Source organism: Sebastes fasciatus, chromosome 9 (assembly GCF_043250625.1).
Source record: "Sebastes fasciatus isolate fSebFas1 chromosome 9, fSebFas1.pri, whole genome shotgun sequence".
NCBI classification, from domain to species: domain Eukaryota; kingdom Metazoa; phylum Chordata; class Actinopteri; order Perciformes; family Sebastidae; genus Sebastes; species Sebastes fasciatus.
In genome coordinates, this window is record NC_133803.1 from 23,027,187 (window position 1) to 23,053,601 (window position 26,415).

Sequence of the window (26,415 nt, forward strand, 5' to 3'; positions counted from 1 at the left end):
CATCCAAAACCACTCAGAAACGCATTTCTCCTTTAAGAAACACTGAAAAGTGGATTATTGTGAAAAAGATGTAATTTCTTCACAGAAACACATCTCTTATATTAAACACATACAACACAGGATGACTATGAAAGGGAACATAGTTTTCCAAAATTTTACATAATAGTTGGCCTCCAAGTGTCAAATCTTCATTCTGAGCTCAATTCCATGCAAAACTCTACACTGTTAAGAGTTTCCCAGTAAAATAACAGTAAAGAACTGATGGCTGCAGGGTTGCCTTTATGTTACTGTAAAATTAACATTATTATACTGTCGCTGAAATTTACAGCTTTGTACTGTTAATGAAAAATACAGTTTAATTTCACAGTATTTTACAGTTAATTTACTTTTTAAAGATACATTATATAGCTGTTTTTCACCTTTCTTTTACAATATCTTACTGATTTGTTTTAATGCACTTTTTAGGTTGTATTTTTTTACATACATTTTAATAAACATTATTTTTTGCCTAGACGAATCGACTTAGCAGGTTACAGACAAACACTGAAAATTGGATTAATGTGAAAAAGATGTAATTTCTAAGTAATTTTCTAAGTTATGCATCAGAGTTTTGATTCTATTTAACTTATATTTCAGGTTGCACGTGCAGGATGTCTCCTAAAGCACCGTGCGCACCAAGCGAGCTTCGCGCCTCCAGAGACGCAGTGACGCTCAGCAGGTTCTCTGAAGCTGGAGACTCTTCAGAGGACTCCGGTGGAGAACCTCTGACTGTTACTGCAGGTGAAGCCTCCTCATTGAGAGATCTGAAACCCCAGAGCAGAAGTTCTCGGTCCGGTCAGCGAGGCAGACGCAGGATGAAGGCCAACGACAGAGAGAGATCCAGGATGCACAACCTGAACTCCGCCCTGGACGCGCTGCGGAGCATCCTGCCGGCGCTGCCTGAAGACGCCAAGCTCACCAAGATCGAGACTCTGCGCTTCGCACACAACTACATCTGGGCTCTGACCGAGACTCTGCGCATGGCTGATCAATACCTGCCGGTGGGATCTGATCTGAGCAGCCCAACAACGAGTGTTTCCTCTGCGGAGTGGGACTCAGCATCACCTGCTCAGTCTGGCTATGTGGCCTCCTCATCCTCCTCCTCCTCCTCAGCTGACTTTGACCCGAGAGACTGTTACACTTTAGCTCATCAAATGAAGTGTAAGATTCTATCAAGAGATCAGTCCTGTGTTACCTTTTATTTCAAGTCATTCTGTGGTGAAAATGGTGTCAAAAACACTTGGCACTGTTGACTTTTCATGATAAAAAAGCTGCTGCACTGCTCTCTATGGTTGAAACCTTGTTGCACCTCCAGACACACTGATCAGTGATGTCCGAGCAGATGTTTCCCATCACCTTCCAGGGGCCAAACACCTGCAGTAACGTCACTGATTGACATCTTAATTGGCCCGAAACTTACAGATCAGTGCAGCAGCATTTTATACCTTCACTGTAAATTTATTCTTTAAAAAAAAAAAGCACTTAAAGTGAAAACAAATTTAGTCAAAAATGTACCATGTTGCACCCACAGTTTCACTAAAAGACCATAAAGCACAATCAATGATTTAGCAAGACAACACAATTGGTTTAAGCTAAAAATATTTATTTGGTAATGGTTTTCAAATGTTTTTTTGAGCTGTTTCTTCTGCATAAAAGTAGTTTATTTATTTAATAAAACTGTAGAAAACATGTCTTGGGGTGAACAAGTGTGGCTTTCCATTGTTTCCATGATTCAACAGAACATACTGAACATGTATAAAGACATTATTTAAACACAGTGGCTGTCATTCAAATGGAATTTTTTTTTTTTAAGGAGATAAATTAATGCCATCTCATATTTTCCTTTCGTAGATGCCAAAGTCAATGTGCAAATCAACATTTTCAAAGATGTAGTTCTTTACTGTCCTGCCTACCAGTGACTGTACTGACTCGTAATGCGAGAGGAGACCTTTTTTATAGTCCTGTGCTAAATGTTGGAACGTCTTGGATTATGTCATGGTGTCCTATAGTGGCGTGCAGTCCCGAGGCGGAGCTCAGCGAGCGCTCTACTTGGGGAAGACGGTGACCACGTCGTAGCCCTCAGGCGGAGTCACTCGCTCGCGTGCGTGCTTCTCACAATAAATCTGCTCCTCCACAAAGAAATGTCCCTTCTGTTTTAGGTTGACGTCGCAGTCTGTACAGGTGTAGCATTCGGGGTGACGGAACTTGTCCCTAAGCTTTACCACCATCCCCCTGAAGAAGAAGAAGAGATACACAGATTACATTTAACTTGATTAACACAACAGTATGTAGTTTATACAGACACTAATTTGGATCAGTTTTCTATGGTATGATCACCTTAAAAGGTTAGGAGCTAAGCTACATGGCCAGAACTATTTGGACAGCAGAACATTACACCGATATATGATGACTGAACATCTCATTCCAAAATATCTGCTGCTTTAACAGCCTCCACTCTTCTGGGAACAGGGTTTCCACATACATTTCCCCTTATATCTTAAATGTTTTGGCATTTTCATGCCTTTATTACCGACAGACTTTGTGTCAGTAAATGTCAGGAAACAAGGGAGAGACAGAGATGCAACAAACGTCCAAGCCATTCTGATTCTCATATACTGCTAACTATGCAAGTTAACGCCGAATTCACCCCAGGCAGCGGCGCAATAGATACATTTCTCTGCAGCCGGGAGGCGTGTTCATGTGTTTCAGGCAGGAAGAAATTCTTTGTAACACAGGTCAACATGTCACAGGAGTCACAGGATCTGTTTACTGATTGGCTGTGGGTACTCCTCTCTGGCTGCACTTCGCCACTGATCTGGTGTGAATTTGGCATAATAGTGAGTATTCTGTATAAAGAGAAAGTCAATACCTGAACCATTCATTTAATTTTTCTTGCTACTACAGACATTTCATGCAATTTATGCAAACAGTTCAAGATGTAACAATTAGGTTAATTTTCCTAACTTTCAAAATGGCCAAATCTTGAATCATTTTGAAATGAAATGATTATATTGTAGCAGTATTTCAAAAGACAAAATATATAAAAGAAGACATAATAGTTAATATTTTGTAACATATTATCTTATATTTCAAATCTCTAAAAAAAAACAACAACAACTTTGAAACAATCCTATGAGAGTAGGGCTGTAACAAGCGATTATTTTCATTGTTGATTAATGTGTCGATTATTTTCTTGATTAATCGATTAGTTGTTTGGTTTATTAAAATGTCAAAAAATGACAATCAGTGTTTCCCAAAGCCCAAGATGACGTCCTCAAATGTCTTGTTTTGTCCACAACTAAAAAATATTCAGTTTACTGTCATAGAGTAAAGAAACCAGAAAATATTCACATTTAAGAAGCTGGAATCAGAGAATTTTGACTTTTTCCTTCTTAAAAAATTACTCAAAACGATTATCAAAATAGTTGCTGATTAATTTAATATTTGACGACTAATTGATTAATAGTTGCAGCTCCAATTGAAAACGTCTGGGCGCATAATTAACCCCTATGTCTGTAAGTGGATTTTAACTAGACGTGAGCAAAAGCCCTCATCGTGCAGTCTGCTGAAAAACATGTCAAAAGTAACAACACAGATTTGAATGGATATTGAATCAAAAACAATAAAGTAAACTCAAATGAAGTAAAAATCTATAGAATATAGTTTTGAGGGAAATTTCACAGCAGCAAATTTCAAGGCAACAGCTGCAACAAGACTTCGTATGGGTCTTCAGCCACAAGGTGGAGACAAACTCCACACAGAGACATTCAGACTCTTTGTTGCATCACAGCACTTAGTCACAATGAGGAAGTTTTTAGTGTTAAAACACTGAGCAAGAATAACAGCACGTATCAGTGAATCTGGGCCATAAATGGCTCCGATACACTTCCTCCGTGCTCGTCTATAAAACAGTACTGAGAGGAATCATAAAATACTCACACAATCCCGGATCCACATTTGTCACAGGAGGGTAACTTGTCTGTGTTCCCCACTGATGATCCAATCTTTGTCGCGGGTGGTTTCACACTCCTGAACCCTGATGGTTTATCAGGGTCACCTACACACAGATATGAACAATCTTAATGAACTTTGAGGTTTCACTGGTTCTACACTCATCTAGAATGCTTCTTTTCATTAGGATTGTCATTTTAAGCAACGAATCATCAGGAACAAAAGCCAGACCACCCAAAGAAATCTGTATTCTAATTAAAAATGACAGATAATTGTGTAACCTAAAGCTGTGCGTAATAAGCAGGTACCCGTACCCGTCTCGAGGATCTCCTGAAGCATGTTGAATGAAGCCGACTGTCGAGGAGGTTCATCAGACTCCTGGTTCTCCTGCAGCATCTTGTAAACCTCGGAGTCCTCTGTAACCGCCCGCTTGCCCGTCTGCGATGGATCTGACGGAGCTCTGCAAAGCAAATGTGTACATTTCAAAATGTCTGCAGGAGCCACAGGATGCAGAAATGTTAAAAACATTCTGTCTTTACATAAAGAGCATGATTATAAAAGATAAAAGAGATCATAAAACCGTTGCTCTTTTTTGTATCTTCCAGATCTAAGACTTTCCAATATTATCTAGAATTTTGTTTTTCTTAATACTGTATTGTGATACTGTTTAATATTGCATTATATCACCTTTTCTTGGTCTTAAAGGCGGCATTAGGTGGTACAATTTCCTAAATGTATTTGACGGTAGCTGAGTGAATACCTCATCGTATCCACATTACTATGACTTGTAAAGACATGTATCACCCACCCAGCCTGCTGGGAGCCGCATTCATCAAACTCAATTTCTGCTGAGCAAACTAATCACTGAGAATCAACTGACTGCAGCAGTTAGAAGCCGACCAAACAGCGACCTTTGGGCTGTCAATCAATACAACAATTGATTCTTAGATGCATTGTGGTTCCTTCTTTTCAGATGAAACATTGGAGCTCTTTGATCACACTTAATAGCACGGTAGATAAATCTGCTGTGGGTTGTTTCAACTAAATGGACTGTGAAACACGCTGTAAGTAAAACATCAATACGAAGCGTGTGACTTGGAACATTAAGCTAAAGCATGCAAGCAACATCAAGGGCAGCGGAGCCTGTCATTTCACTTTGACCTGCTCTTCTGATTTACAGGTGATGGTATATTATAGACACACTTTGGATGGTAGAGTAAGTAGAGGGGAAACAGAGCTGAGTAAGAACCATAGAGTATGCACACTCTGTCACATGCGACAACATAAAATACATATTTGACAATACAGCTAACAAAGCAACCTGTAGATGTTGGTGGCAAATGTACATACAATATACATACACTTCAAAAAAAATTATGATGATTTATCATTTTAAAAATGTTGGCGGGTCTAAAATTAAGGTTTGTTTTTAATCTCTGCGGAAGATATCCGACGTTCGGATCCCACTTCTAACAAGGCTTGTGAGCCAATAGTAAAACGACGTTGATATCACGTGGTATCTCTGGGTCACCACTGAGATTGACGGTAAGTGCCTAGCAACGACTTGTTGTGAAGTAAATGCAATGGAACGGGGGAGGGAGAATGCGACATCTAGTGGCTGAATGTTATCAATAGCACTTTTAACTTTAACAGACCGGACAACGCAGTGGTAGCGACCTGTCAATCACAAGGTAGCCACGCCCTAAAGCATCCCCTGCTTTATGGTCTATTTGACTCTAAATGAACATCATGCTGTATTGAAGAAGACTTGAAACTCGCGATTGAGACCGTAAACTCATGTTTACAATGTTTACTGAGGTAATAAATCAAGTGAGAAGTAGGCTCATTTTCTCATAGACTTCTATACAATCAGACTTCTTTTGGCAACCAGAGGAGTCGCCCCCTGCTGACCTCTCAGACCCGGAGGTTGCCCACTGACTGACTGACGCTTATAAAACTCAAGCAATGCTTTTACTTTTTTGATTAAGTCCATCATTTGCTTTGGAATCCAGTCTCAACTTGGACCACTTGGTGTCCTCTTACTTGTTGCTGGGCTCATTAGCTGAAGCGATGGTTTTAACTTCGTCCACAGCCGAGTTGAAGTCCTTGATGTTCTCTGAAGAGTAGAGACCAGAGGGACTGTTGTACTGGTTGGTCACAACTTTGGGGCCAAAACCAGCGAACGGCAGAGCACTCCTGTTGTGGGTCGAGCCTATATGTTTCACCTCCTGAAAAAATTAATGGAAAATTGTAACGTTGAAGCTTTTTGTGAGTAACCAAGCAAAAAGTTAGTGAGTGCAGAGATCTGTTAAATAACTGTCTGAAACATGCAACACTCGTAGTGCAAACTTTTGACGCCTTCAGATGAACTGTAATTTTTAAAAAGAAATGTACAAGCTTGCACAAGTACAAACATGCAGCTGATAGTTAGGAATATTACTCAATATCTGAAAACACCCAACCTCAAGTGTTTCCAACAATGAATTCACTAATGGTGCAACTGCACACTTTGAAAACTTGAAAATATTGTTCAACTGAAAACGTCAAAACAGCCTTTATTTGCGTCTTATTTGCGTGTTCAACTGCTGCTTCTAGTTTGACTCAAAGTCACACATAATTTAGCGGGATAATGTATGACTATGGATTCCGACTTAATTATAGCTGACGGCCTTTAAAAGACGAACACGTCATGCCACTGGCACGCCATGAAAGTAGGCACATGAAATACCACCAAATCTAGCTCATGCTTCTCAGTGGGATCACGGAAATGCCTCCAAATATAGCTCATGCTTCAAGCATCTGACAATTAAACTGCAGAAATACCCCAGAGTCTCTTTGTGAGATGTAAACGTACACACAGAAACACTAGAAAGTACGAAGCAATGGTTTTAAAGCAATAAAACGGTGAAGAGACATCAAAGTGACAGACTCCAGACAAGCGCTTGAAACACGTGTTTGTGAGAAAAATGCACAACATCTGTGACCTGTGAAACACAGCACACACCGCTTCCTACATGAATTCACACTTTGGCCGCAACTTTCCAGTCAGCGGGCAGGAACTGAGGAACAGAGGCTTGCGTCAGAGCTTGGCTGATAAACTACCGTCTCCTAGGAAACCTCCTGTTGGGAAGTAAACAATGACTTCATCGTTGGCAGTATAAAGAAAAAAATCCAGCCCACAAGGCTTTGTGGGTGCGGTGGGAAAGGAACGTGCAGGCTTCCAGACACTGTATGACTACCTGTAATAAGTCCAGATTTCAAGCTAAATGAGAGAGCTGGAAAGTAATTTTAAAAGCTCTGATGTTGAGACCGCAGACACACACACACACACACACACACACCTTCGGCTCTGATGCAAGATTCATCTTGTACGGATGTGTCCTCCCTTCCTCAGATGAGAGCGGCGACCACATTTTACTTTCTGATCTGCAGAACAGAGGAAGGACAAGACGCCTTCATCAATATCATCACAAAATATTCATACACATATCTGCCTAGCTGCTGTACTGAAATACGATATTATGGCAGTGTCTTTGAACGCAACAGACCCCTTACAGGTATGTTTACCCCACCCTGCATTCAACACATTCCCTCTTAATTTGAACAAACATATTTGCTTCAACCTGCCTGTTGAGTGAATTTCAACATCCCCGCTACTTGAGTTCATCCACTTCCACAAAAGTTGTCATGCATTGACCTAACACAGGATTACAACATAGCTTAGCATACATACACTTCTCAAACTAAAGATTTCAGTAGAACAAAAGAGAGACTTGTCCTTGAGTAAACACCCAGTCAGTCACTTCCCGAGCACCTGGATTGCAGCTGAGCCGTCTCATATTACTCAGAGTTTTTCAGGCCTGTGGCTACGCAGATCAGACTGCTGCTACATCCTACCTGTCTATGGAGAGCACCATCTCCTCTATGCACCCCTTGATCTTGTTCTGCGCTTCCAGGTGAGTCATGCTCTCCGTCGGCTCTCCTTCGATAGCCAAGAGCATGTCTCCAATACACAGGTTGGCCTGGGCAGCTTTACTCCCAGGGGTGACCTACAACACAGCAGGAATAACTGATAAGACACAGAAGCTTTTTTTTTGACAACATGTGAGCTTTGTATTATAAGGTATTTGACACCCGTAGAGGCAAAACTGAAATAACTTATAAGTGTCTGACAGCTTCTTTTCTAATCAGACCTTAATCCTTCTGCTGCATTGTTTAACTCTGACCTTCAAGGACCTTCACACACATTTCATTATTTACAGTAAACACTCTTGCAGAGAGTTTGTGTTTTTGTGAGTTTGTGTTTGTGTTTTCAGTCAGAGAGCTGCCTGGAGGGCAGACAGTCTAATCGAAGATAACAGCCTGAAGCAGAGAGAGAGAGAGAGACTCTGGCAGAGTGCAGGAATTCCTGATCACTTTTCCATGGGTGGAGTGGAGCGACCACTGTAACAACATTTACAACAGGAACAGCAGCCGCCACTCAGGCAAAGTACACAGTGGAGGGTCATATTCTGATTCATTACTGTCACACTGTAAAACATGTATGATGATGTACACCATGCTGTTGTAAATGGGCTGCAAAGAGCTGTCGGCTTAGTCAAAGAGGGGCTCAGGTGATGTTACCCCTCCATATTATGCTTTTAATTTGAGGTCAGGACTAAAATAGATCAAATATGACAGCCACAGTATATCAGAAAGTCTGCAGACATGATTAAATACTGGTATATTTCAACTAATGTTTGGTTTAACCCCGTAGCCCTTCTCTCTGTAATTCTCTGCGACATGAACTAAGGTCAGCTACAACAGTGTCTTCTTTTAAAAGCAGAATAAAAACATAAACGGGTAAAACTTTTTAGATTTATTTTTAGAATTAGTATTACCATTTTTCCCTTTTTATTAATAATGATAATAAAATAATAATAAAATAATAATAATAATACCTTCTCATATCAATCCAATTTGACTATAATACCTTCTTATCTTAAATATATATAAAAAACATATAATATATATATTGTTTATATATATATATATATATATATATATATATATATAAAAACACACCTTTTAATCTTATGTTTTTATATATATATATAAAACAATTTTTTTATCTTATGTTTATATATATATATATATATATATATATATATATATATATATATATATATATAATACCTTCTTATCTTGTGTTTTTTATCTTATATATGTTTGTATTTATAATACCTTATTATCTTGTTTTTATCTTATATATGTTTATATTTACAATACCTTCTTACCTTATGTTTATATTTAATACCTTTTTATCATGTTTTTTTTTATCTTATATATATTTAGATTTATAATACCTTCTTATCTTATGTTTATATTTATAATACCTTCTTATCTTATGTTTTTATTAATCTTATATATGTTTATATTTATAATACCTACTTACCTTATATATATTTATATTTATAATACCTTCTTATCTTATATGTTTTTTTATCATATATATGTTTATATTCATTACATATGTTTTTTCTTGTGTATATATTAATATTTATATAATACCTTCTTATTTTATCTATATCTTATCTTATATATTTCCTCATGTATGATCTTTGTAGGGTTTTTGTATTATTATTATTAATTTGAAGCACATTGACTCTAAGCCTGTCCTATGAGATGAGCTAGGTTATAATATAAATAAACTTTAATGTTTTGTTTGTACACTTTACAGGTTTACAGTACAGTTATTTGCAGTCACATAAACAAAAAAATAACACAGTTCACCACCAACAAAAAGACATCTCTAAGAACAGAACTGAAAGAGGGAAATGTAGCTAACATTAAATATATATAAAGAGACTGAAAGTAAAACATTAGTAACAATCAGTAGCTAAAAATAGCTTCAACATACCGACACTGTAACAATAGCAACCGTTAGCGACCGTTAAATTACAGTTATGTCAGTTAACTGAAGGAACGTTAGCTGACCGTTAAATTACAGTTATGTCAGTTAACTGAAGGAACGTTAGCAACCGTTTAAATTACAGTTATGTCAGTTAAGTGAAGGAACGTTAGCAACCGTTTAAATTAAAGTTATGTCAGTTAAGTGAAGGAACGTTAGCCGTTGGGACGTTAGCCGTTGGTTGAGCTAGCTGACGTTAACTATCTAACTTCTCAGTGAAGTCGAGAGGAAACAATGAGAGGTGAAAGCTCCAGGTGTGGTTACTCTGAATTACAAGGTAAGCAGCTGAAACAAGTCAACACTTACCCGGGAGATAGTCAGCGGCTGCTCGAAGTCTTTTCCCCCAACCAGCCTGAAGCCCCAGGGACCAGGACCCTGCACCACTACCCGGAGAGGCATCGCGGTAACTATTGTTGGTTTATATTAACAGAGTAGACTGGGTTTATAGAGATCTGTCTCACACCACCAGTTCACTTCCTACAGCAGCAGATGACATGTGTAGTGATCGATAGTGTGAGGTTGAGACAGGCTCAGTGGGAGGACCTTCAGGTTACAGTTACACCCAGGTTACTCTCTCTACCGACAAATACATGCTGAAGTTTCCTCGCTGATTAAGTGAGCGAACAAAGATCGTGTATTTGAGACGATGGATCACTCTGACCAAGCTTAAAGGTGATTTTTGTCATAGTAGTGAAGTAACAATAGGACCCAGGGTAGCTATAGGCTTACTATATTTTTTCTTTAAAAGACCAAAAAAACAACAATGAATTGATTACTACTAATATGTATAAAAAAGCCCAATTAAAGCTTAATCCTCTAAACACATAAATTAGTTGCACTGGGTAACATGTTCCCTCAATACAATAAACATAGACACCAGTGGCGGACTCAGGCTGTCTGAGGGGCCAAACAAATTAAAGGGGCACCAGCTGCCTATATGACACTAAATCATGTTTTCTCAATTTTAAGGCTATCCTAGAGGGCACTTTATCACGATTCCTCCACTGGAAGGGAACCCAAGAGGACACTTTATCACGATTTCTCCACTGGAAGGGAACCCAAGAGGACACTTTATCACGATTTCTCCACTGGAGGGGCACTTTATCACATTTTCTCCACTGGAAGGCTCCCCTAGAGGGGGCTTTATCACGATTTCTCCACTGGAAGGGCACCCTTGAGGACACTTTATCATGTTTTTGTCCACTGGAAGGGCACCCTAGAGGACACTTTATCATGATTTCTCCACTGGAAGGCCCCCCTAGAGGACACTGCATCATGTTTTCTCTACTGGAAGGGCACCCAAGAGGATACTGTATCATCTTTTCTCCACTGGAAGACCCCCCTAGAGGATACTTTATCATGATTTCTCCACTGGATGGGCATCCTAGAGGGCACTTTATCACGATTTCTCCACTGGAAGGGCACCCTTGAAGCTACTTTATCATGTTTTCTCCACTGGAATGGCATCCAAGAGGGCACTTTATCATGTTTTCTCCACTGGAATGGCACTTTATCACGATTTCTCCACTGGGAGGGCACCCTAGAGGGCACTTTATCATGTTTTCTCCACTGGAATGGCATCCAAGAGGGCACTTTATCATGTTTTCTCCACTGGAATGGCACTTTATCACGATTTCTCCACTGGGAGGGCATCCTAGAGGGCACTTTATCACATTTTCTCCACTGGAAGGGCACCCTAGAGGGCACTTTATCATGTTTTCTCCACTGGAAGGGCACTTTATCACGATTTCTCCACTGGAAGGGCACTATATCACATTTTCTTCACTGAAAGGGCACTTTTTTCTACCATAGAGGCATCCAAGAGGGCCCTTTTGCTGAGGTCATTATTTTTTTGTGAGGACTCCTGTGTGTTAGCACTCACTTAAAAGCCCATGTATATCCGGAGCAACAATGGCACATCAACTCCAATCTAAACTGTTTTTGCACCTTCTTGCCTCCAGGATCCAGTTTGTATAATAATGTTGTGGGGTTTGTGGTTGAATAAATTGGTGAATTTAGAGTTGATTTGTTAAACCTGAGCTAAAACAGCAAGCTAGACAAAACACACACCAACCACTCAAAAACGTGAAATAATTGTAGTGAATCTGAAGTAACAACAATTAAATAATGCTCGCCTCAATGAAACTTCTCTGAAATCAGAGCGGAGTGATGCCTCCTCATGTTTGTCTGCTCTCAGATGAGCTTTAGTGTTTGTTTTAGGGATGTCGGCCTGCCGGTACGTCACCGTGTTATAAGCAAGCTTACCATTTATGGTAGAGCTAAATCCCAGGATGTGGAATGTGCCGCTCCCAAAACTTGAATTCCTGCCAGAGGATCTCTGCTGAAAGTAGAGAGAAAAGAAAAACCTCGGGGCAGACAGACTGACCCAATGAAATACGTCCTTTCTTGTGGGGTTTACATGCATCCTCAGCAGCATGCCAGAGAAGTCTGTAAGGGCTTTAAAAAGTGAAGCCTTTTAGTCAAGTGAAAAGTCCATCTGCTCCTGACTGTTAGGCCTGTACAAACACATCTGTCAACATCATAATGAGATCATACTGTTGCTTTATAGGCATCTCAGAGCAGCCAAAATAAGTGGACCATAACTATGTAATTTTATTGAAATTTTTTATTTCACCCCTTTAGCATCAATTTCAATAATTATCCCAGGAAATGATGTACTACATTAAAAAAAATTAGATAATCAGCAACTTAGAGAGCAAAAGTTTCACCTTTAGCTCACATGAATTTGCATGATCACACAGCCGCAGAGAAAAAACATGTTTACTTGCTTATAAACCTTTAAACTTAGACTTTAAGACTCCATTAACATTTCCAAACAGTTCTACCTCTGCTCTCACTCAGCCACAAATCAAAACAGGTTAACACACCAAAATGGTTTAAACGGTTTATTAAATATTGCATAATACCGAAGTCACAGCAGTGTATATAGTATCTTTTATTTTAATATTGTCAATGTAACAGCACTGCAAAATTGAAGCAAACAAACCAAACCTGTTGCAGGTTGTGCGTCTCATCATCAAACTTAGTCCATTCTTATGATTATTAATCATTACGTTAAAGCATCGTGTCACACTTTAAGGTACTTGTACAGTAACTGACAAGTTCTTAGTAAAATGTTCTCCCATCACAGAGACTAGTAGGACTAATGGGGAAACCATGGTTACATTAAATATGTCATGGATACATTTCAGTGATAACCCCCCCCCAAAAAAACAACAACAATAAATGAAAATGAGGCACAATTTTGCATTTAACATAAGGAATTATGATGGTCACAAATGGCAGCGTAATGTTCATATGCGTTAAACTTTCCTGTGCTCAGTAACGCTCCACTCTGTGCTTAATCCTTCAGGTAAATAATAAACCGCTGCGAGTGACAGAGAGCTCCATCTGACGCTCCCATCGCTCGCAGTCTATTTTATATTTTACATATTTACAATCCTTCTTCTTGTGCCATGCTGCTCAATAGTCTGCATGTTCATTCAAGATGAACATTTTTTTTTTTACATATTATGTGTGCCACATTCATATAATCATACATTCATACATCCTGTGATGGAGCACAGAAACAATCTAGTGTTGTGTTATATTATTATGACTAAATGATTATTTGTCCATCATGTTTGAGCTCCTTTTGAAAAGCCTGCAGGAGGTCAACAGACTCCCAACCTCATCAGCACATTCAAGCGGAGCTGCAGTTACACAGGAACAACAATGTTTAGCCAGCAGTGGAGGGGAAAACATACTTTTGTGGTGTAGCAAAATACCTGAATATTATATCAGTGCTATACAGGCAAACCCATAATGCAGTGTATTATCTGTAGAAAACATTCCTTTGCTGATGTTGGCAAAAAAAAGAAGAAGAAACGGCCGCAAACGTCGGAGAGGATGAAACACTGATTGCTACTGAATTGTGTTAAATTAATGTCAATTATTAAACGTCATATATCACTTCATGTGGCAGCCACATACAGCTTCAAACCATTAGGTCAATGTTTATCATCACTGCACAACTGTAGCTAACACATTCAAACAACAAAGATATAGTAAACATACACGTTTAGATCTAAGTGAGAGCTACTGTTTTATCTTTCAATACTTCACATTATGTTTCTGATTTTGAGTTATTCTTAAAAAAAAAGGAAGGCCCGCTGATAGTCTGGCACCATTTGATTAGAAATGATTGGGAAAAGGAGTTCACTACCTACTGCCTGGCATCAACTAAACTGACTTTAAATGACTTTCTCAGCAATTACTGCCAGTCCGAGCAGGTCGTAACAAGCACTGAGAATTATTTGCGAGTACTATTTGACAGCTCTGCGAAGGCTGGATGAGCACAGTGCCGCGGTTGATGACAACGAGGAATTTGATGAAAACACAAGCTATGGGAAAACAATAGCTATCGTCTTTCAATCTGTGCGTGTGTCGAGGATCTACTCTGACATGTGGCGTCTGTTACAGGATCTGGGAGCTCTGTACTCGCGGGGAGACGGCTCTGATTGCTTTGATACCACAATTCAAAGCCATCTTCCATCAGGGAGTTAACCCTGTCATCACTTCTGTTTGCTTCAAAGCTAAAGGGTGGCGAAGATTGAGAGTGTTTCATGCTCCGATTTCATGCCGTACTAATGCTGACTTTATTGTTTAAATCATTCCACTGAAGTTGTAGTCATCCCATATGAAAATACGTAGCCATATTTGGAAGGCCTCTTAAAGTTTTCTGTACACATTTACATGGCTAAAACATACAATCTCGTCAGTAAGGGCGTGGTTAAAATCTCAATAAGCTCTTAAAAATCATTATTTTCTAAGACACCTGGTTGGCTTTACTTAAAACATTAAATAGCTTCTTGTGATTAATCTACTATTATCATGTTAGATGGGATCTCCGTAGATGACCGAACAGTAGGGCTGACCCGAATGCTTCGAAGCTTCGACTGTTGCCATGGTATTCCACCTCCAAATCAGTATTCAAATGCTTTGTTTTTTCATATATATAAGTATTTAATAAGAATGTATAAATCACCAAAATAGCCTGTAGGAGTAATGTTTGTATTAATGTTAATTAGGTTTGTGATGGTTTATATATTTTGGTATTGGTATTAGTTAATGTTTGGGATATTATCATTTATTATCATGTGAACGCAATGATTTGGGAAACTTGGGTCACATGGATGTGGGCGACACTCATAGTTAATATAATCAGCTGTTCACCTGGGTGCCGGAGGGAAGAGAGGGTGAGTGGGTCGCCGTATTTTTAGTTGACCGCTATTTACTTTTGATCGCTGTTGATTGTCCTGATTTTGTGCAAGTTATAATAAGTTGATCATTTTCATTAAATAAGATTTTGTTCAACGTCTTTTTTGAATCTCAGTGTATCATTTTGATAGCGCGTCGGACAAGCGAACTGGGCCCGACCTCAGCCTCTCAGCGGCTTTTAGTTTGTTTCCTAAAGTCACTACATAGCCTATGAAATAAGGAATAATCCCACAACATTATTAATAATCATTAGTTACTCTCAGACGGATATCGCTGTTTGTAGAGGTGCGTGTTGTATACAGTAGTGCAGCAGAAGAACATGTCAGCCTGCCGCGCTGCTCCGCGAATATCTTCGAATATTTCTCCCCGAAGCTTCGAAGCCCCAAAAATGGTATTTCGGGACAGTCCTGCCAAACAGGAAGTTAAGTGCTACCACGCCTGTCCTGTGGTTGCGCTGGAGCCAGGCGGCGTCTACCACCAGCTACCTTACAGTCATCGTTCATCAGCAAACACTTCTATTTTAACAGAAGAGGTATAAAAGGACAAATAAATAGATTCTGAAAATATAGGATGTGCATATACATGGTTTCTTTTCACTTTTATCAGACATGCAACACAGTGTCCTGTACTTGTGTTTGCTAACGAGAAGCTAAAGTCAACATTTTAGTGTTTCCCGCCATCTGCATGATTTCGTAATAACTGTTGTTATAGAAAATGAAGGCAATACTGAACCGGTATCTAAAGCTTTCGGGTTACACTGAGTTGTGAATTTTGTGATGTTCTTCAAATACTGACTTTATGATGATTCATAACATGTAACAGAAAGTAAAAGGGCTCTGAATTTAAGTAATTCTCTCAAGTATAAACTGAGGAAAATTGAATGAACCACCATATTAAATGTTGATCCAAACACTGACGGTTTTGTTTTGGAAGCAAACGCATGGTTTGCATCATCATTACTAATCATAATTAACACCTCTGGTGCTGAAAGGTAGCTCATGACAAACAGCTCCAACCACACATCCCATAAAAATACACTCTGAATCCTCCCAAGTCCCGTTCAGGTAATAAGATCCGCTCTTTAATCCACACACTGCTCTGCTGCCGGCCTCCTCGCTGAGGTGCTACGTGAACACGTCTATACTGTAAATTACACGGACAAGATGGAAGCTATTATCTGTACAATAAAAGCTACTTTGTGGGAGGAAATTCCACTCGTGAAGACGGACGTGTCAAGAAGTGTGTGAAATGTGGTCAAGGTGTACACCATGCTGAGGTTTGGGCAGTGAGCTGTCTCCGTCTCCGCCTCCCCTCCGTGCAGTTTGACATACCTCAGGCCGAACCGATCACTTTCCCAGACAAAATGGATTCGCCTGGCTAAACGACTACGCTAACCAACAGCCATGCGCGATAGTAATGACTTCCAAGCTTGACAGGCAACCATGTGTTACAGCCAGATTAGATAGCTTTACAGTTTCACCTCCTTCACGTAATTCCCAGGGAAAGTCCCAAACTGTTTCGTCCTCTTTGAGGTACCTGCAGAGAAAAAGGAAGAGAAACGTGGATCAGGCAAAAGAAAGTAAAATGATTCAAAAATAATCTATTTAAGCTATATCTAAAATTAAGTCCTTTGCACTCAATCCTCTGCTGTCACTCTTTAGAAACCCTATATGGAAGGATGTGATGGTGAAAATGACTCTACTTCTGCTCTGAGCATGCACATTGCACGCGTACAGTCCTTTGCTGTCATTGTGCAGAAACCCTATATGGATTAATGTGACACAGCGAGTGTGACAGTGTCTCTGAGGAATGCATCCCGGAGGCCTGCAGGCACATACCAACAAACCAGCCGTCATCGCACTTCTCCATGACGCTGACGAGATCTCCCTCCTGCAACTCCAGCTCGTCTTCGTTCTGCGGCACGTAACTGTACAGAGCCTGGAAACTGGAGCGGGACACGAGGATAAACTGGTAAACTTGCTAAAAATTAATCAGGAAAAATGAAATACTAAGATGTGAAACTGCAACACAGCTCCTACTCACATTCCACAGTTGAGACGGTTCGGCTCCGGGCTGCTGCTGTGGGACAGGGGTTGCTGGGAAATGATGAGAGATTGTTTACTGGGGTGGGGGTGCAGTCTATGGACAGAGTCATGAGGGTGGTGGGACAGGGTGCTGCAGTACCTCACCGAGGTCTCAGCTATATTCAAGATCTCATTACAAACTGCCTCCTAGTAGGTGAAGTCGTCAGAGAAAGACAGACAGCGGAGAGTCCCGGAAGAGGCCGAGGTGAAGTTGAGGAGGGGGGAGGAGGTGAGGAGTTAGAGAGGGAGGGGAGGGGGACGAAGGGCGAGACAGGAAGTCGGTTCCAGTAAGTAGCAAGGCAGAAAAGGAAGTGATCCGTTAAAAGCCAGGAGAAAGAGCAGAGGAGACGTTGGTGGAGCCCAGGACGAGAGGCATGAAAAGGCAAGACACCAGAGTGAGAGCATGTAGACAGGAAACATGAAATATTAGTTCACTTTTTACAGGATAATATTAAGTATGAACATGCAGTATTAAAGGGGAGCTGACAGGCAGAAATAGTTTGACGTTTTGGGTAAATGTACTCTTATTCGCTTTTTTGCTGAGAGATAGATGAGAAGATTGATTCCACTCTCATATCTTTCCATTCAATATAAAGCCAGCAGCCAGTCAGCTTAGCTTAGCATAAAGACGGAAAACACGGGAAACAGTGTTGTGTGTAAAAATGACAATTTGCAGTTTTACAGGGAGTTATTTGCTGGTCTGTTTCTTGGCCGAGAGCAGTGACTTCCTGGTGCGTCTGCTGATTGCCTGGTGATGTAACTGTGGTGGCCAATGTTGTAAATGTAAAACGTTTTAAAAGTTTCTCACTAGATTTAATTACTGTGGCAGCTTGCTGTGAGGATGCAGCTTTCTTTTGTTTGGTGTTATTTTGCCCCAGTTTAAATGTGGTTTTATTGAATTTCCAGGGTTTCATTTTTGCCCTTTTTTTCAGTAAACTTTTTGTTAAAGGTACAGTATATAGGATTTGGAGGCATCTAGTGGTGTGGTTGCAGATTGCAACCAACTGAAAACCCTTCCGCTCACTCCTCCCTCTACTCCTGCTTATTGACCAGGTTCTTCAACATCCCTTTTTAAAATTTAAAGCCCTTTATATGCCGGCACTACAAGACCCCTCTAGCTACTTTCATGTTCGGTTGTGCAGTACCTAACCTGATCCTTTTGTACGGATTAAACAAACAAGACAACAGTTAACACGTTATGTTAATTAGTGAGCTTTAGATGCACTGGTGGGGGAATTTTATTAACTTCAGACAAAGCCACACAAGCTGTTTCTCTCAGTCTTTCTGCTAAGCTGAGCTAACCAGCCACTATCTCCAGCTTCAAACAGAACGGACTAACATGAGAGTGATATTGATCTTCTCATTTAACTTTCAGCAAGAAAGTGAATATATTTCTTTCCCCAAAATGTTGAACTACTCCTCTAATGGAGGGCAGTCCTCAAATATCTCACATATTTAACATACAACACAAATATAGAAGACATAATGGGAGTTAAAGATGATGTGAGTCAAATGGATCTTTGAAGGTGATGTGTTAAAAAGTTAAACAGATGATGAAGCCACTTAACAAACTACACATTACTTTTTGTAAATCTACTCCAATAAAACCCTGCAGCATCTTACCGCAAAGGAGTTAACATTGTTGTTATCTTGGATGTCGAACAGCATCACGGGGCTTCTGGAGCTCCGTCCATGATGGTCGGCCTCATTCTTCACAAACTGCAACATAAAAATGTCAAATCAGCAAGGATATTTACAAAACAAAAGCTTTCTCCAAAGCTTGCACCACGTCTCCATCTGCTGTAAATACCATCATACTTCAGCAACAGTAAGGTTGCATTTCCCTTCAGGTGGAAATTTCAACCTCGCAGCAGCTTTTGAAACACAAGCCAACATGTGAAACCTAAAAATACTCACTAATAAATATGTCACTGTCCTAAATAAACTTCCAAACTCCGACGGCATTCAAGTCATCACACCTCTTCATGGAACAACAACAACATGCAACCAAATGCTGGATTTTATGAAGAGAAAGAAACTCGAGCTCTCAAATCAATCCTGGAAATGCTCTCACAGTCCTTTACAGCTCGGAAATCTGAAACTCACACTGTAAAACACTTTGTGTGTTAGTAGTGCACACACAACAACATGCAGACTTGCAGCTTTAAGCAATGTGACCAGTTTGAACTTATTCTGCTTCCACTAAACCAGCAAATTCATCGACGGGGCTCAAATCTAAAGGTTAGTCACGTCTTCCACACAGAAATGTCAGCTTCAGTACTTCATCAATCATCTATTTTAGGGAATCAAACTGTGGCCAGAAGCCCGCGTTCCTGAGTGAGCCTGAGATGCAACACCGCACACCATGCAGAAGATACCTCTGCAGGGCTATTTATCCTGCTGCCCGGGGCTCCGTGGCCCCTGTCCCCCTCTGTGCTGTCCCCCTCTGTCAACTCCTTGTCCCCCCTCACCCATCCCTCCAGCACCGGCCCTCCACAGGGGCTCACGCTGCGTGACAGACGTGGGGAGGGAGGGGAGAGCAGGAAGTCCCCGCCCTGAGGTGGGGTGAACGTGAGGAAGGGAGTGGTTGAGTTGGGTCTGGGCGGGTAAGGCGGGGGGAGAGGGGAGGCAGATGGCGAAGCCGTGGGGGAGACGCAGTACGGGCTGCCACTGATGAGAGGCACGGGGCTGGCAGAGTAGGGCGGGGGCAGGTACTCGCCGCAGCGGTAGGACACGGTGGGCAGCGGCGGCAGGGGAGGGGTGGGGGCGGCGGGAGGGCTCCCTCCTCCCACAGTCAGGGAGATCCACTCAGAGGAGATGGCGTGGACCTCGGGGGACACGGAGCGGCGGGGGGAGCGAGGGAGGGGCAGCGGGGAGGTGGTCAGACGATTACGATACAGCTTTTAAGAGGAACGTGGGAGGAGATGGAAGCAAAGAGGGGATGAGAGGAAGAAAAGAAAAGGAAACGGAAGATGAGATATTCACAGGGCAAAAAAATAATTAAATGAAAAGGTGGGTGTCAAAGGTGAACACAGAAGAGGATTTATAAATTCACAGATGTGGTGATAAAAACTCTTCTTGGCTACTGACTCTCCTTACCTGAGGAGAAGCGTTGGTGCTGCGTTGTGGCGACTGGCTGACGGGAGGGTCCAGATACTCCACCCCGTTTTTGACGCGGGGTCGTCTGTTTACCTCTACGTAGGTGACGGGGAAGATGCCTTGGCGGTTGGTGCCTGAGATTTTGCCTTCATACCAGTTTTCATCAACTCTACGAATCAGCGTGATCCTCTCTCCCTGCAGACACACATATCGTAAGTATTGTTAAAAATTCCTTTGGATTAATGAAGTATGAGTAACAAAAGTCCAGTCCATACTTTTCTGAAGGACATCTCCACCACTGTGTCACCGTTGAAGTTGAAGCGGGCCACGGCCTCTCCATATTCCAGTACCTGTACTGGGGCCATTTTCTTTGGCTGGGCTTTCTCTGTGGGGGGAAGGAGCTGGAGGAGGCAACAAATAACAAAACTGGTTGAGTAAGAAAATACAAGTTGAATCACACTGTGCAGCAGAATGATCATGCAAAACATTTCTAATTTTATTACTTAAATATGTATTTATGGAAAAATTAAAAAATGTAAATGATAAACTGAAAGAAACATAATTTCAATAACTTGTCCTAGCTGCTCTCCTCGGAAGAGTAATCACCGAGTCAAGATACGTACCTCAACGTAACTTTGAGGGAAAATGCCGACTCTTCCATGATGTTCCCCTTCATACCAGTTTTGATCCACCTGTCGAATAATGTAGACAATGTCTCCCTTCTGAAACGGTAGTTCCCTAGAAATGTTCCAGAGAGATTAGTTACATGAAATGAAAGGATTTTACTGTATGAAAATGAAGCGATCTCATGCAGAGCTGTGTTTAACAGCACTTTATAGTTAATCTGCCTGAATAATCTGGGATATTATTCACATTCAAGTAAAAGGTAATTTGTAAATCTGTTAATATTATTATACTATTCTAATAGTAGGCTCATTCCACCGAGATGCACCACAGAGCGCCACAGGAAGTCATTTCAACTCTCTGAGTCAATAGACTGGCCCTGGACTTATTTCATCTGTCAACAGCTACTACATCATAATTTCTTATTATTCTTATGTGCAATACTGATTAAAATGTACAATAAATTGTACAATAATTCAACTGTGCAATACTAATTGCCATTAATACTGCATTTGTACTGTGCATTTATACTATTCTTGCATTTATATATAACACACTTAATAGATCCCACTTCTCAGCAATTTGTATTTACTTATTTACACTGTGGTTATATATTGTATGTGTTTGATGCACATATTTGTACATATTCTTTATATTTCTCATTTCCTATTATTTATTTATACTTCTCTACATATATTGTGTTATATATTGTAGCATTATTTACATAATTTACATTTTACTTATTATTTTTCTTATATTTCTTTATGCTTATATACTGTATAAGAGCAACTGTAACGTCCCAATTTCCCCCCCGGGGATAAATAAAGTATTTCTGATTCTGATAAACAGTAATTTCCTGTGATTTGGCATCGTTTTATCAGAAGTTGCTTACCCCACCTACTAGATAGAAGTTATAACACATGCGGTCTGCTCACATGTAAATCTACGCAAGCTGGACACAATATAACAGCATCATCAACACCTCTAGAATCTCACACGGTCAAACCCGACATGTTTTGAGACTCGTTAATAGATGGATAGATTACTCACTTTAGAGTTTCTGCTCTGAAGTCGAAGCGAGCCATGGCTGGAGTTCTCTGTGTAGATATAAAAAAAGAAACTCTTATTTCATGACTACAACTACATGCATATTATTCTAAACATTGTACTGAGTGAAAGCTATCCAGAAAATTAATACCCTTGTGCAACTCCAGCTTTGTCACTTTTTGGATACTGTAGTGGCCTTATGTCAGAAAAATCAAACTTAATCAAAGGGCCACTGATGCACCATGGGTATGTGGTATACACAGGCAAAACAGTCTGTGTTTCTTATGATTCATTTATCAAAAAAACAACAACAACAACAAAAAAAGCCAACAAACAACAAAGAAATCATGTCTGTCACTGCCTCTCTTGCTCTCAATCAGGTGCAATACGACTTATTATTAGTAAAACAACTACTAACAACTAATAAATAGCTCCTACAGTTACTTTACCCTCTGGGCTTTGTCATGCATGTGTATTTAGGAAACTATTTTTCTGGAAGTTGTTGTGAGCTGTAAATCTGCCTGAGGTGTCCTTTCAGTGCCCCGTCTGAACATTAATATTCTGGTAATGACAGGAATGAGGTGCTTGTGACTGACTGGGTTACTTGTCCTCTGGAGCGTGTCCTGGGGGGTGGGGTTGTTTACTGTGAGACTGGCCTGTCATGGGAGCAGGCACACCTTGGTAAACACAACAAGGGTGCAACTAATACCAGTGACGTTAGTGTACGTGTAGATAAACGGTGTGCGCTGTGGAAGTGAAGCCGACTGGAGATATTCAGTGATAAATTCAACAGCTCATATTTCTCCTATCACTGCTCTCACCCTCTGAATTTTGACCCAGAAGAGAAAGCCATCTGTGTATGCAGGAACCCCGCTGACACCCCCCCCCCCTTCAGCCTGACTCACACACAAACTGACAAACCATCTGCCGTCTTTCTTCCTGCTTACAGAAGGATAAGACACGGCCCTGTATTGTACCTCTACGCCTGATTTCCTCTTCTCCGTGTTATCTGTGATGTTAAGCAGGTCTCCGAAGCGCTCGTTGGTGATGAACTGGTGGTGCGTTGGGACAATGCCTGTGTGTCGTCTCGACGCCGTGTCGGCCTCTTCCTGTTCCCTCTTCAGCCGCCGCTGCTCCTCCAAGATTTTCTGCCAGGAAACCACACTGAGTTGTTTGTACCCTTCCAGATATGGGTTTCTTCTACTCTTTTATTCATGTCACATTATCTTTTTTTTATGTATAATATATGACTTCCTCATTCATAACACAGCTCTCTTGCCTAAAGCAGTCAGTGAGGGTGTAATTAAAATTTAAGTTTGCCTAAATTTAAAAGGAAGTTCACCTCTTTGTCCCCGTGACGCCTTCGCAACACTTCATCCTGGCTCTCCCCGAGAACTGGGGACGAGTCTGAAACAGAAACAACATTACGCCGTGAAGCATTTTTACTGTCAACCTCGTGGCAAATTCAACTCAAAGAAGAAAACTTCTCAAATATAAGATGATGATATTGCAGTCAACTCCTTAATTCCAATGAAGAGGATCATCAAAATATACAATAAACACAGCTACGCATGCTTTGAATGAACACCATAGTCTCTGCAACATTAAAACAAAAAGCACACACATCCAAAAAGCCAAATGTATTCCCGCATGCACATAGGAATGAACACAGAGTGATCCGATGTGTGTTCATGAGAAAACAAATGCAGGAAAGTAAATATGAAACCTACTGGCCAAAAGAATAAACATGACATTGTGGTTTTACTGATCAACCAACCAGCACCTTTTATTATATTAGCTAGATGCGTTCATGACTTAACTTGTTCCCCACCATAGATGTTTCATTCTGTGTCCCAGCAAGGGCCACAAATAACAACTATCAATGTTTCAGGTTTGTGTCCCGGCTGTTATGTAAAAGAAATGAAAGCAGGGAACATCCTGTCTGGCTTAAACAAACCTTTCATGGTGATAGAATGAAAGATGGCAGATGTAGATTGTTCCCAAAACAGAAAAAAACCCAGATACAGACATGGTGAGACATCAGTTTGAGGGAGCGTATGCAATGTTATATCGATATATCCTGCGTAAACATTACAGAGGAATGCTGGGGATTGTAGTTTCAGGTAAAGCTTTCAAATGTGCAAGGACAATATTTGACATCTCTGATTGTGGATCATGAAAAGTCATGTTTCATCTACATTTATCCTACACCATAATGATGTAATAAAACGCAGAATTCACTCTGTTTCGATGCAATGCTTATGCAGGCTCTAGCACTCTTGCATACAGCTCAAATCTGATGTCACGAGGAGATATATATACATTACCAAAAGCTGCCTGAACCTCCTACAGTCACTGAAGTGTTTTGATGCGTTTGAGGGACTCATTCACAGTGAAATGGGAGAGCACCAAACAGCACACTGACACAATGAGATGGAGAGGCTTCCCTGTCACTTTGTAAACACACCACACAGACTAGAGATGGAGGGTGGCGGACGTCGCTTTGTGGACAAAAAAGGGACACAAGGTGAAGAGAGAGAGTCGAGATAAATGAGTGACCACAAAGGGAGGAGAGAGGAGGGTGACAGTGGTGAAGGGATGGAGATAGCCACCTCTGCGGTGAGCTGCCAGCGGCTGCAGAAGGTTCCCGTTGGCGTCCAAGCCCTGCCCGTTACTGAGGTGGTCGGTGGTGCTTCCCTCCCCGTTACTCAGCCTCTCCAGGACCTCCAGGGAGGACAGGCGCTGAGGGATCAGAGGTCTGGGCTCAGGAGACAAAGTGCTGAGCCTCTGGGTGTCCACTGTCACCTTGGTGGCGAGCATGCTCCTCCGAGTTTGGTGGGACTGCAGGTTCTTTCGTAACCTGAAGGGAGCGGGGCCCATGAGGAAGAGGTTCCCAGGCAGCGTGGTCTTCTTCTCCAGAGATGGCGGCCTCTCCTGTTGGGTGGTGGCCTGCTGCCTCTCGTGCCTGAGGATGGTGGTGAAGCGGGTGTAGGAGGCCGGGCAAGAGCCTTTGCATTTGCTGGGTTTGAGGAGGAGTTGGTGGTTCAGGTGGTGCAGGAGGTGGTGGTGATGGTGGAGATGGTTGTGTTGTGGGGGGGATGCTGTAAGCAGTACTGAGGGGCTCTTTGATCCACCGACATGTTGGTGGATCAGTTCTGGGGTACTTTTACTGAAGATCCGCTCGACCTCGGCCTCGGTGTTAGTGGGGGACTCAGTCCTGACATGGTGTCTGTCCTCTGAGGGGGAAGCAGCGTCCTCCACAGTCAAACCGCCCGCTGATGAGGCCTCCTCTCCACAGCCCTCTGCCTCCACCGGGGAGCAGGCATCCATCTGGGTGACGTCAGCTACCAAAAGGGACTCCGCTGACACTGCAGACGCCATGTAGAGGTGGGCGGGGCTGTGGCCGGGGCTGTGGCTGTGGCCGGAGTGCAGGGTGGGCAGGGAGGAGGAGCGGCTGGGCGCCGGGCTGGACCGCTGTATGATCATTTCAAACTCGCTGACCCGTGACGACACAGCGTCCCGTGGAATGTTACCCGCCTCTGACCTCTCGCCCCCGTCGGCCTTTGACTTCTCAAAAAGGGAGGTCAGGCTGCGGACGCTGCCGTGGGGGCTGCAGCCGGCCGAGTTGGGCCGCTGGATGTGATGCATGGTCCTGTACAGGCTGGAAAAGTCCGATGCGCTCCTCCTAATTGCAGGGGAAGCATTCCTGAGGCCGTCCGCACACTCGGTGCCACAGCTGGAGTCTGAATGTTGCCCACTCTCTCTTTCCTCTGCTCCAGCAAAGTCTGTGTCACACGGCCCCGTGTACAGATCCTCACAGCTGTGGGCCTTTGGGTGCCTGACAGCGTGAGTCCTGCTCTCCTGACTGTCGCCACTGGGCGGCAGCAGCTTGGGTTTGAACTTAGAGGGCAGGATTTGGGGTATGCAGGCTTTGGCAGCAGATAGAGGCTTCATACTCTTACACTGGTTACCTATTGCATTACTGGCAAGAACTGATCGACTATTTACAGAGGAGCAGGGTGAAATTATATAGCCATTCCCACCTTTATAATCCACTGGCAAGCATGCAGGACAACAGAATAAACAACATATTAGATTACAATGGTCACAGGTTCACACACACTAAAACAGAGTCAGGCACATTTCTAAAGTAAAGACCAAGTTCCATTAAAAGTAGATGAGAAGCAGACTTGATGCATTGTGCATCAAGTAATAGATGACTGTTATACTGACGGCATGTGAAGAATAATGCTTTGTAAAAATGGAACAAGGGGAAATTTACTGTCTGACAGATTATTGCATTATAAATATCACTGTAACAGAAACATAACAAGTGGAACA

The 26,415-nt window shown here is 41.6% G+C and overlaps 3 protein-coding genes and 1 long non-coding RNA gene across 4 annotated transcripts in view; 2 read left to right on the plus strand and 2 right to left on the minus strand.

Moving 5' to 3' along the window:
• Positions 1-333: 333 nt before the first annotated feature.
• neurog3 (neurogenin 3) lies at positions 334-1,422 on the plus strand. The gene is made up of 2 exons (XM_074645432.1): positions 334-1,200; positions 1,355-1,422. Exons 1-2 carry the CDS (start codon positions 651-653, stop codon positions 1,420-1,422), a joined length of 618 nt encoding a protein of 205 aa, XP_074501533.1. The 5' UTR covers positions 334-650.
• Positions 1,423-1,621: 199 nt separating this feature from the next.
• pdlim1 (PDZ and LIM domain 1 (elfin)) lies at positions 1,622-10,536 on the minus strand. The gene is made up of 7 exons (XM_074646787.1): positions 10,247-10,536; positions 7,888-8,039; positions 7,332-7,416; positions 6,034-6,218; positions 4,305-4,450; positions 3,979-4,096; positions 1,622-2,271 (listed from the first exon to the last, which is right to left on the minus strand). The coding sequence occupies exons 1-7, from the start codon at positions 10,337-10,339 to the stop codon at positions 2,085-2,087; spliced, it is 966 nt and encodes a 321-aa protein (XP_074502888.1). The 5' UTR covers positions 10,340-10,536; the 3' UTR covers positions 1,622-2,084.
• Positions 10,071-23,240, plus strand: LOC141774265 (uncharacterized). Its single transcript, XR_012595288.1, has 3 exons — positions 10,071-10,217; positions 10,292-10,343; positions 23,100-23,240. It is a non-coding gene; the product is annotated as an uncharacterized LOC141774265 (long non-coding RNA).
• sorbs1 (sorbin and SH3 domain containing 1) overlaps positions 12,833-26,415 on the minus strand; it is a 38,812-nt gene continuing 25,229 nt past the window's right edge. Inside the window, exons 17-28 of the mRNA XM_074646784.1 lie at positions 24,687-26,129; positions 23,417-23,481; positions 23,052-23,222; positions 22,078-22,124; positions 21,027-21,141; positions 20,679-20,804; positions 20,404-20,598; positions 19,683-20,204; positions 18,928-19,023; positions 17,264-17,451; positions 17,059-17,165; positions 12,833-16,756 (exon numbers count right to left, since the gene is read on the minus strand). Coding sequence (XP_074502885.1) covers positions 16,689-16,756; positions 17,059-17,165; positions 17,264-17,451; positions 18,928-19,023; positions 19,683-20,204; positions 20,404-20,598; positions 20,679-20,804; positions 21,027-21,141; positions 22,078-22,124; positions 23,052-23,222; positions 23,417-23,481; positions 24,687-26,129 — 3,143 coding nt within the window. The 3' untranslated portion in view covers positions 12,833-16,688. The remainder of the gene's footprint in view (positions 16,757-17,058; positions 17,166-17,263; positions 17,452-18,927; positions 19,024-19,682; positions 20,205-20,403; positions 20,599-20,678; positions 20,805-21,026; positions 21,142-22,077; positions 22,125-23,051; positions 23,223-23,416; positions 23,482-24,686; positions 26,130-26,415) is intronic.